This window comes from Grammomys surdaster, unplaced genomic scaffold, assembly GCF_004785775.1.
Source record: "Grammomys surdaster isolate TR1022 unplaced genomic scaffold, NIH_TR_1.0 126391, whole genome shotgun sequence".
In the NCBI taxonomy this organism is placed as follows: Eukaryota; Metazoa; Chordata; class Mammalia; order Rodentia; family Muridae; genus Grammomys; species Grammomys surdaster.
In genome coordinates this window covers 1,101,449-1,116,794 of record NW_021621185.1, presented here as the reverse complement: position 1 = coordinate 1,116,794, position 15,346 = coordinate 1,101,449, and the positions used below count along the sequence as shown (strand labels likewise).

The following is a 15,346-nucleotide window of genomic DNA, read 5'->3' as shown; positions in this document are numbered from 1 at the left end:
AAATAAAATGCATTACCCTTTGTAAAATGAACAGACCAGATGATGACTCAAACTTTTGGTTTAAATAATTTACTTCTTTTAAATTCTGTGTCCAAGGATAGGTCTGCAGAATACTATTAGTCATGAATAATAAAGAAAAGATATGAAACTCAGAAAGTACAGACTTGTACTGATAAGATCTGCCTTTCTTAAACAGCTATTGAAATGTTTATAGGCCAGTCATCAAATAGATGACTTGTATGAGACCACAGTGCATCTGAGCTAACAGTTTCTGTCAATTCACTACTGTATTTTTTAAAAGGAAGTATTTCCTTCAGGAGGTGTGTTCGGAGTCAAGCATGGTGGCGCGTACTCCTGATCCCATGGTGGCACATGCCCACGAGTCCAGCATACTTTTGTCGTCTCTCTGGATCAACTAGTTCCGAAAATTACTTTTTAATAGGAGCCCCAATCTTTGAGTCTACCTGGTTGTCCTTGGAGTCAGGCTTTTTAAAAATTTGTTTTTGTTGACACAGGCTCTCAATATATATTTCACAATAAACTCAAACTCATTCTTTCTTGAGATAAAGGCTGGAGAATCAGGAGTCCTAGGTCATCCTCGGCTACATAGTAAGGTCAAGGCCAGTCTGATACTCATGAGACACATAAGATATAGGAGACACTCTCTCAAACGGAAACAAACAAAATATATTAGTAAAAAAATTATCTAAAATAAATCATGTAAGATTAGGAATATAAATGCCAGCTGGGCATAGTAACATACACCTTTAATCTTAGCATTGGGGAAACAGAGGGAAGTGGATCTCTGTGAGTTCAACACTAGCCTGATTTACATGGTTCCAGGAAAGCCAGAGCTATACAGTGAGATCCTGACTAAAACATAAAAACAAAAATCTAGTTTCTTTTCTTTTTTTCTTCTCTTCTCTTTGTGTGTGTGTGTGTGTGTGTGTCTGTCTGTCTGTCTGTCTGTCTGTGTCTGTGTGTCTGTGTGTCTGTGTGTGTGTCTGTGTGTGTCTGTGTGTCTATATGTGTATGGCGTTCCTCAGTTGTACATCTCAATGAAACTCATTTCTTCATCACATGATGGGTGTGGTAGTGTGTGCCTTTCATCCCAGTACTTTGGGGACAGAGACAGACATTTCTCTGACTCCCAAGCCAGCCAGAGAGCTATACAGTGAGAATTTGTCTCAACAGTGAAAACAAATACAACACATACACACACAAAACAAAGCCAACCTACAAAACGAAACATAAATGTGGCTGAATCATTGGCTCAGTGATAAAGAGCATTTGTTGTGGCTGAGGACCCAGTTTCCATTCTCAGCACCCACATGATGGATCACTACCAACTGCAACTCCAGTACGAGGGGATTCATCACTCCCTGGGCCCTCCTTAGGCACATACATACACAAAAGCATGACACAATAAATAAATTAAAAATACTTTTAATTTAAAAGATTTTTTCTAAAATTCAAAATTTCTATGATTTTTTTCCAAAGTGATGAAATGTGGATTACTTCTTGATGATATTAAACTTGGTAAAAATATAATTAAACCTCTACAGTACAGATCTATTAGGTCAGATTATTTTTCTATCATGACTTCATATTCTTTTTAAGAAAAAAGTTAATATAAAAAAGCATGCTAAAATTAGGACAGTGTCATTTCTTCAAAGCTGCAAGCATGATTTCTTTCCAATAAATATGTTCCAAATTTCAGGCAAGAAATTGACTGAACTATCATAAAACCAAGGACTCAGGAAACAAAATAAATTACAGCAAACCTTAACAATAGACCATGCAAGAGTGACTTGTGCCTGACAGATGTGGCCTGTCATTCTGAGAGTCAAAGAGATACTCTCATAAAAGACCAGGCTTCCCATGCCATCACCACTTACTTCTTTATCCTTTCACCAAGGGAAGCCACTTCATCTAGGATGTTCTGGACACTGACACAGACTTCCTGGATCGCATAGATTTTATTTATAAATCCTTTTTTTTCACCATCCTACAATGGAATAAAAAAGAAATTCTGAATGAGTAAAAGGTAATATACTGGTTCTTGCTTTACTCTTTGGACTGACCTTCTCTTACATTGTTAAGGTTAAGTAAACTTCATCTCTATGTTTACACAAATGGATATTTGGAGCTCCTGAAAGTTTAGGGGGCTGGGGGAGGGGATGACATGAGGAACAATGTAGCATATGGCTGCACGTCCAGAAAGTTGAGTTCTATTGCTCTCACCCTGATGGAGAGAGACATGGAAGTAGAGCCTTGAGTGGGGTGCCGGTAGAAAAGGAAGAATTGTTAAACCTGACTCAAGACTCACTTAGCAAACTCAGCCTCTCTCCTCTTCACCAACCTCCCCTCTCTTTGAAACCTGGTCTTATGTAGTCCAGGTTCCGTGGAGCTTACTGTGTAGCTGAGCACGGCTTTAAACCCTTGGTTCTATGCTACTATGCTAAGTGGTAGGACAACAGGCATGTGCTATCAAACCACAAAGTTTTCTATAGAGCTCGAGATCAAACGCAGGGTTTGTGCATTATGACGCCAGGGAGCCATGGGACAGGGGAACCGTCCAGAGGAAGAGTAGAGTCAACACATGTCCAAACCCCAGAAATATCATCCTGAGATCAGGAGGAGTAGGATCACTCCCCCCTCCACTCCCTTAACTCCCCAGTCCCACGCCACGCCAGGCCTGCATATGCTAGCCCCTGCAGCCTGTGACACTCGAAGGAGGTCATAGAGCCTGACAGCTAGGGCGGCTTTCTTCTTAAAAGGTTATGTCCAGCAATATCTGAAATTCCTCCCTATGCATACGAGGCAAGCTCAGTACCCTGGCCCTGGTTGATGATGTACACACTCCCTGAAGATTCCCTACCGACTCCGCAAAGGTTTAAAGAAATAGCCTTTGTTCTTCCAATTAAGTAAGCTGTGTCATTGCAGGCTGTCTTCTGAGAGTCTGCTCTCTTTGGTGCTCACTGGCCACCTGAAGTCACCCCCATCCCCGACTAGGTTGTTTCTTGCCTCACTCCCTCTATCAGTATCCACTGGTTTTGATTTCCGGAGGTCATGCCATTACAGGTGGGGAAGCAGGCCAGCCTGGGAATGTCAGTGCATTCTGGGTAAGCACTCTAGTAATTGAACTCCAGCCCAGCTCAAACCCAGTTTCTTGACACCACCACTTAGACACCTTAGCTGGGTCTCTATATATTTGATATATAGAGATATATATCAAATATCTTGGATATTTTGTTTTCTATTTTCTATTGAACCAACGGTGTTCTGAAGAACCCTACCAGTGAACTATATCTCCAGATTTGACTGAACAAATACTCCAATGGCATAAACTACTGGGCACAAACAAGAATACCTAGGAACAGTAACAACTGATTAAAAAAATGACTAGTACTGAGATGTATTAAGTAGACACTCCTAGATCAGATACAAACCAATCTTCAAAATAATGTTCAGATAGTCTACACTCATTTATACTGGTAGACAAAGTTCTAACACATCCTTTTTTGTACATACTTCAACTTGAATTTTGTAATCAAGCAATGCTTGTATACCAGGGGATGGGTGGAAGGAGATTAAGCATAACACGTCCTGTAAATGGTGTGAATCTAGGGAAATATGCATAGTTTTATAATTTTAGACCCAGAGGAAGAAATAGTGGTGGCCTTTCACGATGGAATTTAGCTTAGTAGCCTACCATCACAGACACTTGCCTAGGTTGTTTGGTGGAGACCATCCAACCCTGATTCCATGACTCCATTTCTCCATGCCAACTTGAATGTCTATGGAAATATAGATCCAATTTCATTACTTTAACTTCTTTTGAACACTTGTGTACTATGCCAGAACACTTGAGACCTCATGTGGCAGTTAGTGCTTGCTGAAAGCAGCCAGGAAACTAGGATAATAATGTCAGGCTGCACATTTACATACTGACTTTCATTTTAGAAGAAGAGTCCAAACACTGAACTGTGAATACTTGGCCAAGGCTGATGTTCTGCCATTCTGCCACCTAGAAACCAAGAACAAGTGGATCGCAGGTGCAAAGGATTCTTCCAAAGACTTCACAGTACTCTGGGACCAAGGCCATGCAGACCAACTTATATCTGATCATAATTGTAGATACCAGTAAGAGTTCTTATTTTAAATATAATTTCAATAAAAGAAATCTTCTACATTAGTCACCTTATGCCAAAAAGATTGTCAAAAGAGGTAGAAGAGGAATACTCAAAGCCACATAATATGGGAAATAATTAGATTCCCAGCATTCTCCATTTATTCAAAAGTCATCCTTTAACTGGCCCTGACACACTGAGATGCATCAATTTATTATACTTCTCCCTCTTGATTTAACAAAACAAAATATGAATTTCACTATGCAATCTTATGTAACTGTACATGTTAGATAAAGTTAATAAGCAGTGGGTCTTTCCAGTTCTTCTCAAAGCTGCAAAGTTGGCCTGACTCATAGTGTTTTCTTCAAAGTACCGTATAAATTCTTTTACGTCATGTGGCAAACTGTTCTAATTAATAAATTATTTATTCTGTATGTAGCAAACACACACAAAACCAAAACTCTGCAGGAGTGGGGTATGTGTCAGTGGTAGACTACATGTTTACCATACACACATCTCTGGCTACAATCTCCAGCACAAAAGAAAGAGAAATAAACAAGTTAAAGTGGAGTGTTAGTGTAGCAAAGAGTCCACTGAGTACAAGGTTCCTCCTGTGCAAGGCTATGTGCTGTTCTCTCATGCTAACAACAAAGTACTTTGATATAACTTCAAGAAATTATGAAAACAGTAACATGTCTGTATTATAATGTAGACTATTGGAAGGGGTTGAATGTACAGATTTAGTGCAAGCTCAACCAAACCCTTATGTTTGGAGTAGACAGAAATGGAGAGAATTTGATAAGCTGTTTCTAAAATTTGCTTGAAAGGTAAATATGTAACTGTATTCAAGACTTTTTTATGAAAGGGGAAAATAATGGGAAAGCATTTATAGGTCAAATATTTAATTAAAATAAGACAAAGATATTGAGAGAATGTTGTATACATCATGCTGGGTGCATGCCTGTAATCCCAGTAATCAGGAAATGGAGGCAGGATGACCAAGAGTTCAAGGCCAGCCTGGGCTACATGAGATCCTATCTCAAAAAAGTGGGATAGGGTTTCATCATATAGAAGGAACTTGTGAATGAGCAAGATAGTTGCCAATAGTATTTAGAGAAAATTGTTTACCCCTATGTTAAATAAGCTCTCAACTCTATTAGATAATAAGTCTACATCAATGTCTACCTCAAATATTGCTAAATATTCTCAACAAGTAAGTTAAAAGTTGAGACTATACATAAGTTATGAAAAGACAATATAGATATTTACTTACATTGATAGGAAAGAGTTTTCTAAAAGCATGCATCTAAAATAATCCCCAGAGAAAAAATTTGATAGCAGTGATTTCATAAAATTAAAAATTCTACCAAAAGTCACCATAAATTTAAATTTTTCAGGCTGGGATACAGCCAGTGCTATAGTGTATGCTAAGCACATGTGAATCTCTGGCCTTTGAGCTACAGCATTACCAGAAAGAGGTTTTAAAGGCCTGCTAGGTAAAAAATAGCAACAGATTTTTCAAGTTATGAGGTAATATTCCCAATATGCACACCCAATAACCTCCTATAAATATTTCCATTGCAGCTTTGTTATAAGTTTAACAAAAAAATAATTAGCACATGAGATAGGACTATTCTGGAAATCAGAAAACATTTAATTTTTAATAATGAAATGCATATGATCTATTTCAAATAAGTGGAAAAACTAATATGATATATAAATCCTAATTCTTTCAATGAAACAAATTCCTGCCCAACATTGGAGAAAGAAGGTAAGAAAAAAAGAAAGAAAGAAAGAAAGAAAGAAAGAAAGAAAGAAAGAAAGAAGAAAGAAAGAAGAAAGAGAGAAAGAAAGAAGTAAGTTAAGGCATAATTTTAATTTGGCTTTTCTATATTTTGTATTTTAATAAGCTTTACGTCATTTTGAAGAAAAGATACAGATGTGTGTTCAGTGAATGCTATACAATGTTCTCATGCACCCAGGTCAATGCTCAAAACCATCCTATAGTATATTTTCCCCACTGTTCATTAAAAATTGAGGCTCTCAGAGAACTGACAGGGCTTGTGCTGGGCTCTCACAGGCCAACTTCAGTGTCTTCTCTCCACAATATATTTTATGGCTTTTTTATCCTAAGAGGAAGATTTCAATTCTTCTCCAAAGCTCAGTAGGAGAAGTCAGAGGCAGAAAGGAAATTTTTACTCATAGAACCCAGCCTTGGGCTTATCATACAGCTAAATTATTCAAGAAGAAAGTGAAACACAGAAGTTTCATTCAAGGGTAGGAAGTAAAGGTGTGTTAGGAATCACCAGGATTAACATGATTAACATGCTGCAAAACAGAATCCACAACTACACCATGTGTCATTTAGGCCATGAAAAAGGCAATTGTAAATAGATTTTCTAAAAATTAAAATGGTGATGTTAATAAATAAATAATAAATGGTGGTGATAATTTTTAGATAAGATTCTTTAAAATCGGCTCACACAATTTACTTTCTTTTCCTAGCACTTTGAGCCCATTGCCACTCCCATGCCCTGCCATCAAAAGACAAAATAAAATGGACTTGCCTTAGGTTGGTAAAGTTTTTGGAAGCAAATACATTGTGGTAAAATCTTTATCACAAAATCTCTTTCATCAGGTTCTACATTCCTTCACTGTGGTCTCGAGCCAATGAAGTAATTATTCTTTATATACAGTATATGACCCAAAACTGCAATGGGTAATGGAATTGCTCTATGTTGCATTCCAATATTTCATGCGTTTCCCCTAATGTTCAATAGTTTATTAGTAGGGAATAAATTGGTACATTTCTTTTATTGTCATTTTTGCTTTCTTTTATATGCCAGTTTAGATGAAAGAAATACCACAGAGTAGTTAATCATCCAAAGGCTCAGTAGTGACATTGGTTTAAAGAATGATTAATATTTCTTTCCAACCTGTAAAAAAATGTTACCCGTAGTAATCACTGAACCTGATAGAAAAGAAAGTGGGGCCACAAAAGGGTTTGTGACTCCATGGGGAGAGCAACAATACCAACCAGCCAGAGCTCCCAGGGTCTAAACCAGCAGCCTCAGAGCACATAGGGAGGGACCCATGGCCCCAGCTATGTAGGGGAGGATGGCACTGTCGGGCAAAGGTGGGAGAGGAGGTCCTTGGTCCAGTGAAGTCTGGATGCCCCAGTGTGGGGGAATTTGAGGGTGGGGAGGTGGGAGTGGGCAGGTGGGTGGGGGCACATCCTCACAGAAGCATGAGAAGGGGGGATGTGATAGGAGGTTCCTGGGTGGGGGAGGGAATGGGGAAAGGGAATTACATCTGAAATGTAAATAAAGTATCCAATAAAAAAAAGGAAAAATAAAAGAAGAGAAAGTGGGGAATAGTCTTGAATGTATTGGCACAGGAGACAACTTCTTGAAGAGAACACCAATTACTTATGTAAGTACTAAGATCAACAGTTAATAAATGGGACCCCATGAAACTGAAAAGCTCTGTAAGACAAAGGACACCATCAAAAATACGGAATGGCAGCCTATAAAATATGGCTTTTGCCACCTCCATATCTGGCAGGGGGCTGATATCCAAAATATATTTTTTAAAAATCCTCAAGAAACTAGACATCAACAAACCAAAATGTCCAATTAAAAATTGAGGTACAGACGTAAACAGAAAATTCTCAACAGAGGAATCTCAAATGGCTGAGAAGCACTTGAAGACATTTTCAACATCCTTATCTATCAAAGAAATTCAAATCAAAACAACTCTGAGATTCCATCTTATACCTGTCAACATGGCTAGGATCAAAGACACAAGTGACAGCTCATGCTGGTGAGGATGTGCAGCAAGGAAAAAACTCCTCTATTGCTGGTGGGAGTGAAAACTTGTACAGACATTTTGGAAATCAACATGGCAATTTCTCAGAAAATTAGATATAAATCTATCTCAAGCTATACCCACTATATATCCCAGCTATACCACTCTTGAGCATACGTCCAAAGGATGCTCCATCACACCACAAGGACATTTGCTCAACTGTGTTTATAGCAGCTTTATCTGTAAAAGTCAGAAACTGGAAACAACCTAGATGGCCCTCAAGAAGATGAGGTAAAGAAAATATGATATATTCAAACATCATTACTCAGCTATTAAAAAGCAATGACATCATGAAATTTTCTAGCAAATGGATGGATTTATAAAAGACCATTCTGATGCAGGTAACCCAAATTCAGAAAGATAAACATTGTATGTACTCACTTATAAGTGGATATTATCTGTAAATTAAAGGATAATCATGCTACAATCCACAGACCCAAAGAAGCTAAGTAACAAGGAAGGCTCAAAGAGGGAACATAAAAATCTCACTGAAAAGAGGAAAGAGAATAGATATCATGGAAAGGCGGGGAGAGGGAACTGGATTAGGGTGGAGATTCGAACAGGAGGTATCAGGTGTGAGGGGTATGGAGGGAGGGAGTACTGGGAGAGACAACTGGAATGGTGGGGCATCTCTGGAGCAAGCTAAGGCAATGGAAACACCCAGAAATCAAAACAGGTGATCCTAGCTAAGACTCCTAGCAATGGATATGGAGTCTGAACTGGCCATCTCCTGTGGAGGGATTGGGATACCAACACAGCCACAACCAGTCAAAACCTTTGATCTACATTTTTTTCTGCCTTGATGATGTGCTAGGGTAAAGGTAGTACAGAAATTGCAGAAGTGGCTAATCAATGGTCCAGCTTGAGACCTATGCGATGAGAGGAAGCCCACTCCAACACTTCCCAAAGGGCCAGGAGCCAGAAATTGTATAGCCCAGAGACACATGAAAGAACAAAACACAAATGGAAAAAAAAAGTCAATGAAGTGATTCTCAATGATATTCTACTATACTCATTGATTGGTGCCTAGCCCCATTCTCATCAGAGAGGCTTCACCCAGCAACTGATGGAAACATTAGGCAGAGCTTGGGGAATCCTGACAAGAGTGGAAGAAAGGATTGTAGGAGCAGAGATGTCAAAGACAATAGAAGAAAACATACAAAATTAGCTAATCAGGGCCTATAGGGGTTCACAGAGACTGAACTGCCAACCAGGGAGCATCCATGGGTCTGGGCCTTCACACACATGCTACAATTGTATAGCTTGGTTTTCTTGTGGCAGTCCTAAGAGTGAGAGCAAGAGCTGTCTTTGACTCTGTTCCTGTCTTTCACATCCTTTCCTCTTACTGGGTTGCCTTTTCTAGTCTTAATAGAAGAGAAGGTGCCTCTTCTCACTACAACTTGATAGGCCTTTGTTGATTGACATCCATGGAGGTGACACTTTTATGAAGAGAAATGTAGGAGGAGTGGATGAGGAGGGATGGGGGAGAGACTAGGAGGAGAGGAAGGAGAGAAAACTACAGTCAGGATACAAAATAAATAAAATTAAATTAAAACAATAAGAAAAAACAATTATACCTATAAATCTGAGAACGTGATTTAAGTTGCATTAACTATGTCTGATTCTATATAAATTTTAATGTTTGTCTATCAGACCCATAAAATATCAATGACTGTAAAACTTGAATCTTGATTCTCTCAGAAAATTCATGAGATTCTTTCAAAAAAGTAGCTACTTCTTAGCTTTGAGTATTTAACTGGAAGGCTAACCAAAGATTCAACAGTAGCACTTAAATATGTGGCAAATCATACTCATAAACTTGGCAAGCCTCGTTCTGGATGAGGACAGGAAGCCAAAGAGATGGGCATCACAGGTGTGAATGCTGGGTCTCACTCCTCATAATGAACTACAATTTGCCTTAGTCCTTAATGAATTTAGGGATCTGCCCACATGGTCATTGTCAACCTTACTGACATCATAGAATATAAATCTGGTGAACGTCCACCCATGCTATCCTCATTACAGTAGATGTAAAATAGTTCTAATATACTGTTACAACATTGATTGTACTTTGCATTCTAGACATGAGAAAGTGTCTGTCTTGAACTGGAAGAGACATTGATTTATTTTTTTTCACCCTTCCAGAATAAATATCTGTTTTTTGCTGTTGTTTATTCCTTTGATGCAAAGTAGCCTTATGCTTTACAGCACAATTAGAAATAACACTGTTGTGCATTTGAACATGATGTTAAAGATTATTGTAAAAGCAACAACTCAGACAAGAACACCACTTGAGCTTTGCAATATGAAATGGACTTATAGATAGATATCAGGCAGTGATGTAAGCTTTATAATGGAAGCCAGGGGGGAAAGAAAGAAAAAGGGAAGGAAAAAGAATGTTAATAGAACAAAAATATATAGCAAAGAGGGAAATTGAGATGAGACTAAGGAGGAGGAAGAGAGAAAGGAATATTATGCTGGGTAGCAAACCTAAGGTAGAACTCTGCCCCACACCAGGGCATATGGTCACACTGTTCTTTGTGGAAAGTATGCAGATTAGAATACCTTCTCAAAAAGCAGGCTATAATCAACTTTTTCTTCTCCTTTCAAGTTTTGCTATATCACTGTGGCAAAAAGACATTGAAAAGGCTCACATTTGCCAAGACATAACTAGTTTTTCATAAAACTCTTTAGACAAGCATGGGTCTGGGCATTTGGAATGTGCTTTATGTTTTGTATGATCCATGCTCTATGCTAAGGGCAGTTTGGTCCCTCACTTTCCACAGTTAATTCAGTAAGATACCTTTCAGTACTGTACCTCTAACCTATGGAAACTATATTGGATAAGATATAAAGATTGGTTAAGGACACACAAAGAAGGTATCAGATTTTTCCTGCCAACATTTCCTTCATTTTTAGATATAGAAAACCGTATTTCAGCCCAAAATCTAGAATGCTGAAATGTTCACAGAGAACAGCTTGGCAACTCAAAGTCTCTTGGCGACCGAATCTTAGTTAAGTGTCTTCCTCAGCTCCTACTGCAGCAATATTACCAGGTTTGCTTGTGCCTGGGTCTTTTCTTTCTATTTGTCTTAAAGCCAAGATCTCTCTATTGAGACACTGAGGTGTTCTGAGGCATATTTAAGGTTAGGAGGGTGACTGGAGATGACTTTACATGACAGTATTTTTTTCTCCTTAAAAATAAACAGCAGATGGGTATTCCTGTGATTCTTGCTCAGGCCACTACCCCTTAAAGTGTGTTCAATAAGCATTTTTTCAAAGCCCCCCAAATATATCAGTTGCCAAAAAAAATCTATATTCCAGGGGCTTATGGAGAACTAATTAAATATGATACTCCATATGAAGATTCTAGAACAATCCTGCTAGAAATAAACCATCTATAAATACTAGTGTTAGTAGTACTATGAATTAAAATTTTAATTCAAATTATTTTTGTTTCTTTTTTACATGTTTAAAAAATTGAATTGTTATAGCAAGTTTCTGGCTGCAGGGGTATTTCTGTATTTCTTTATTTTTATACATATATATATATATATATATATATATATATATATATATATATAATTTTCCAGGTAATTTATCGTTTGCCTGCAGATGCCATGTCAGAAAATGAGCTTTCAAATTGAAGACCCAGAAATAAACACACACACCCCTGGACACTTGATTTTTGACAAAGAAGTTAAAACTGTACGATGGAAAAGAAAGAGCACAAATGGTGCTGCTCTACTTGGGTGTCTACATGTTGGAGAATGCAAATAGATCCGTATTTATCACCCTGTATAAATCCAAGTCCAAGTGGATCAAAGACCTCAATATAAAACCAGATATATTAAATCTAATAGGAGAGAAAGTGGGGAATAGCCTTTAATGTATTGGTAGAGGAGAAAACTTCCTGAACAGAACACCAGTGACTCAGGCTCTAAGATCAACAATTGATAAATGGGACCTCATGAAACTGAAAAGCTTCTGTAAGGCAAAGGACACTGTCAATAGGACAAAACTTCAGCCTACAGATTGGGAAAAGATCTTCTAAATTTGACAGAGGGCTAAAATCCAAAATATATAAAGAATTCAAGTTGTTAGACACCAACCAACCAAATAACCCAATTAAAAAATAGGATACATAGCTAAACAGAGACTCCTGAACAGAAGAATCTCAAATGGCTGAGAAACACTTAGAGACATGTTCAAAGTCCTTAGTCATCATGGAAATGCAAATCAAAACAATCCTGAGATTCCATTTTTCACGAATCAGGACAGCTAAGATCAAGAACTCAAGTGACAACACATTCTGGTGAGGATGTAGAACAAGGGAACACTCCTCCATTGCTCCTGAATTACAAATTTGTACAACCACACTGGAAATCAATTTGGCAGTTTCTCAGAAAACTTAGAATAGTTTTACCTCAAGATCCAGCTATACCACTTCTGGGTATAGATGCCTCACTATACAACAGGGATACTTGTTCAACTATGTTCATAGCAGCTTTATTCATAATAGTGAGAAACTGGAAACAATGTAGATTAATTGAAGAATGGAAAAAGAAAATGTTGTTTATCTATACAATGGAATTAAAAACAAAGACATCATGAATTTTGTAGGATGGGGAACTTCGGAATATCATCCTGAGTGAGGTAAGCCAGAACCAGAAAGACACATATGATACATGCTCACTTGTAAGTGGACATTACCCATAAAGCACAGGATAACCATGCTACAATACACAGACACAAAGAAACTACAATAAGGAGGCTCCAAAAGAAGACATATGAATCTCAAACAGAAGGAGAAACTAGTCATCGGAGGTTGCTGGAAAGAGGGAACTGGATAGGACAGGGGATGAAGAGGGAAACAGGGATGGCGATCAGGTGTGGGGAGGGGTGGGGTGGAAGAAGGCTAGGACTGAGAATGAAAATTGATGGGGGGCATCTCTGGGACCAGCTGGGGTCTGAGACTGGGAGGGGGAAACAGGGAATCTGTGGAGAGAACCCTAGCTGAGATTCCTACCGGAGTGGGATATAGAGACTGAAGTGGCCACCTCTTACTGTCAAGTTGGACTTCCAGAGGAGGGAGGGGGACATCAATCCACCCACAAAACCTTCAACCCACAATTTGTCTTGCCTATGAGATGTGCAGTAATAAAGATGGAGCTGGAGGGCGGGCTCAAGAAGACACGAGAAGACAAGACCTACTGAGCCACCTAACCTGGGGCCATGGAAGCACACAGAGATTGGGCCAGCAATCAGAGAGCATACAGGGGCTGGACACAGGCCCTCTACATATTTGTAGCAAATGTAGTCCTTCAAGTGGGTTGTGTAATAAGTAGAATGGGGACTGTCTCAGGCTCTGTTCCCTGTCATTGGATCCCCTCCCCGCTACCTGGACTGTATGGTTAGGCCTCAGTGGGAGAGGATGTGCCTAGTCCTGCTGGGACTAGATGCCCCAGAGTAGGGTGTTACCCAAGGGGAGGCTCCCCCTTCTCTAAGGAAAAGAGGAGAGGGCAATGGGGAGAAGAATTTGTAAGGGTGGGACTGGGAGGAAAGGAGAGAGGAAGGAACTGTAATCAGAATGTAAGGTGAAAAAAATAAAATAAAATTGGGAAAAAATCAATATTCACTTAGTTTTCCCAACCAGTAAAATTATGTCACTAAACAGTTTTTAAAAATGATTCTTTGCAATGCTACATTGAGAAGTTTGTTTCTCCCCATTCTAACTTGAAAGACGCTTTGTCTTCTGTTTGGCTTTGTCTTTACTTTATTATATAGTTAATACTTTCCTTCTCATCTGACCACAGTTTCCAGTCTCCTGGGGCTTGTTCTCCAAACTCTCCTCCTTTCTTGTTTCACCTCTTTCCTTGCTTTTTGTTCTATTTGTTAGCATTTTATTTTTTTCTGCCCAACAGTTACCCAACAGTCAGGTACAAGCCTGGCTTGCTATAAAAGGACTGTTTGGCCTCTCTCTCTCTCTCTCTCTCTCTCTCTCTCTCTCTCTCTCTCTCTCTCTCTCTCTCTTCCTTTTTCCCTCTCTCCCTCCCTCTCTCCCTCTTTTCCTTTCTCTCTCTCCCGTTCCCTTTCTCTCTCTTTCCCTCTCTCTTTTCCTTTCTCTCCCTCTCTCCTGTCCCTCCTTTCCTCCTTCCCTCCCTCCTTCCCCCTCTCTCTTCTTCCCTCCCTCCCTCCCTCTCTCCCTCTCTCCTCCTCTCTCTCCTCTCTCTGGTCTCTTTCTCTAGTCCCTCCCTCATCTTCTCTCCCCCTTCTCTCTGCACCCAGCCGGCCTCTTTCCTTCTTTCTCTTTCTGTTGTTCTCTGTCCCACTTCCTTCTCACTCTCCGTCTCACACCCCACATGAACTTTGTACGGCTGGTACCTGGGCGGTGCCTCCCCGTGTTCCGATAAGGCATCCCCTCCTGCTGTGTCACACTCAGGCACTACAAATTAACCTCCTCTTCCCTTTCTTTTTCTTTATTTCCCTCCTGGCTTCCATCATGAACCTTAGAGCACCACCTGATATCTATGAGTCCACTTCATATTGTGTAGCCCAAGTGATCTTGTTTGAATTCTTGTTGCTTTACAATAATCTTTAATATCTCATGCAAACTGACAACAGGACTATTTCAAATTGTACTGGAAAGCATAAGGATATTTTGTGTCAGAGGAATCAACAACAGCTTAGGACAGATACTTACTATGGAAGATAAAGAAAAGTAAGCCAAAGACATTTTAAGCAAGTGCTCTGCCAATGAACTACATCTGATCTAAGGCATCTTTCTTCCATTTTCACAACCCACCCAGTTAAAAATATTTATAAAGCTCTGCACTTAAAGTATTTAAATAAATGAAGATAAAACTTACAGAAAGTACATAGGATGAATACCTAAAGCCAAACGTCTCAGAGCTTGGGTCCTTGTCACAGAGACCCTGAGGAAAAACTTGTAAATAGCCCTAACCCTGATGATTTAAGAAAATCACTTTTCACAGCCTCACAGGCACTCAAAAAATTTTCAGGACTACATACAATGTCAAAGCCTTCAATTTCTTCTCCGTGCAGCAGGCAGAATGCACACCTTCCTCTAGAGAACTCCATTTCAGGTGGCATGGGCCTTTAGCACAAGTACTGCCTTCAAGACTTGGAATGAACAGAAAGAGTCTGTATCCAGGCCAACTTTGACAGGCACCAAATAACCAAGTGGGAAAGAAGTATCAAAGGCTACTTTTACCCCTAAGTGCTGAAATCAGAATCTGTGTACCCCATGGGGCTTTCTATACAGGCCAAATGAACAGATTGAGGAAAACTTGAGAATTCCAAAACACAGGGACTGCCTTCCTCAA

The 15,346-nt window shown here is 39.3% G+C and overlaps 1 protein-coding gene across 2 annotated transcripts in view; it reads right to left on the bottom strand.

The window, feature by feature from the left end:
* The window catches only part of Mctp1 (multiple C2 and transmembrane domain containing 1), a 333,870-nt gene that overhangs the window by 6,247 nt on the left and 312,277 nt on the right, over nt 1-15,346 (bottom strand). For both annotated transcript variants that reach the window (XM_028760130.1, XM_028760129.1), the window contains one exon: nt 1,899-2,008. In XM_028760130.1, the coding sequence (XP_028615963.1) occupies nt 1,899-2,008 (110 nt within the window). The remainder of the gene's footprint in view (nt 1-1,898; nt 2,009-15,346) is intronic.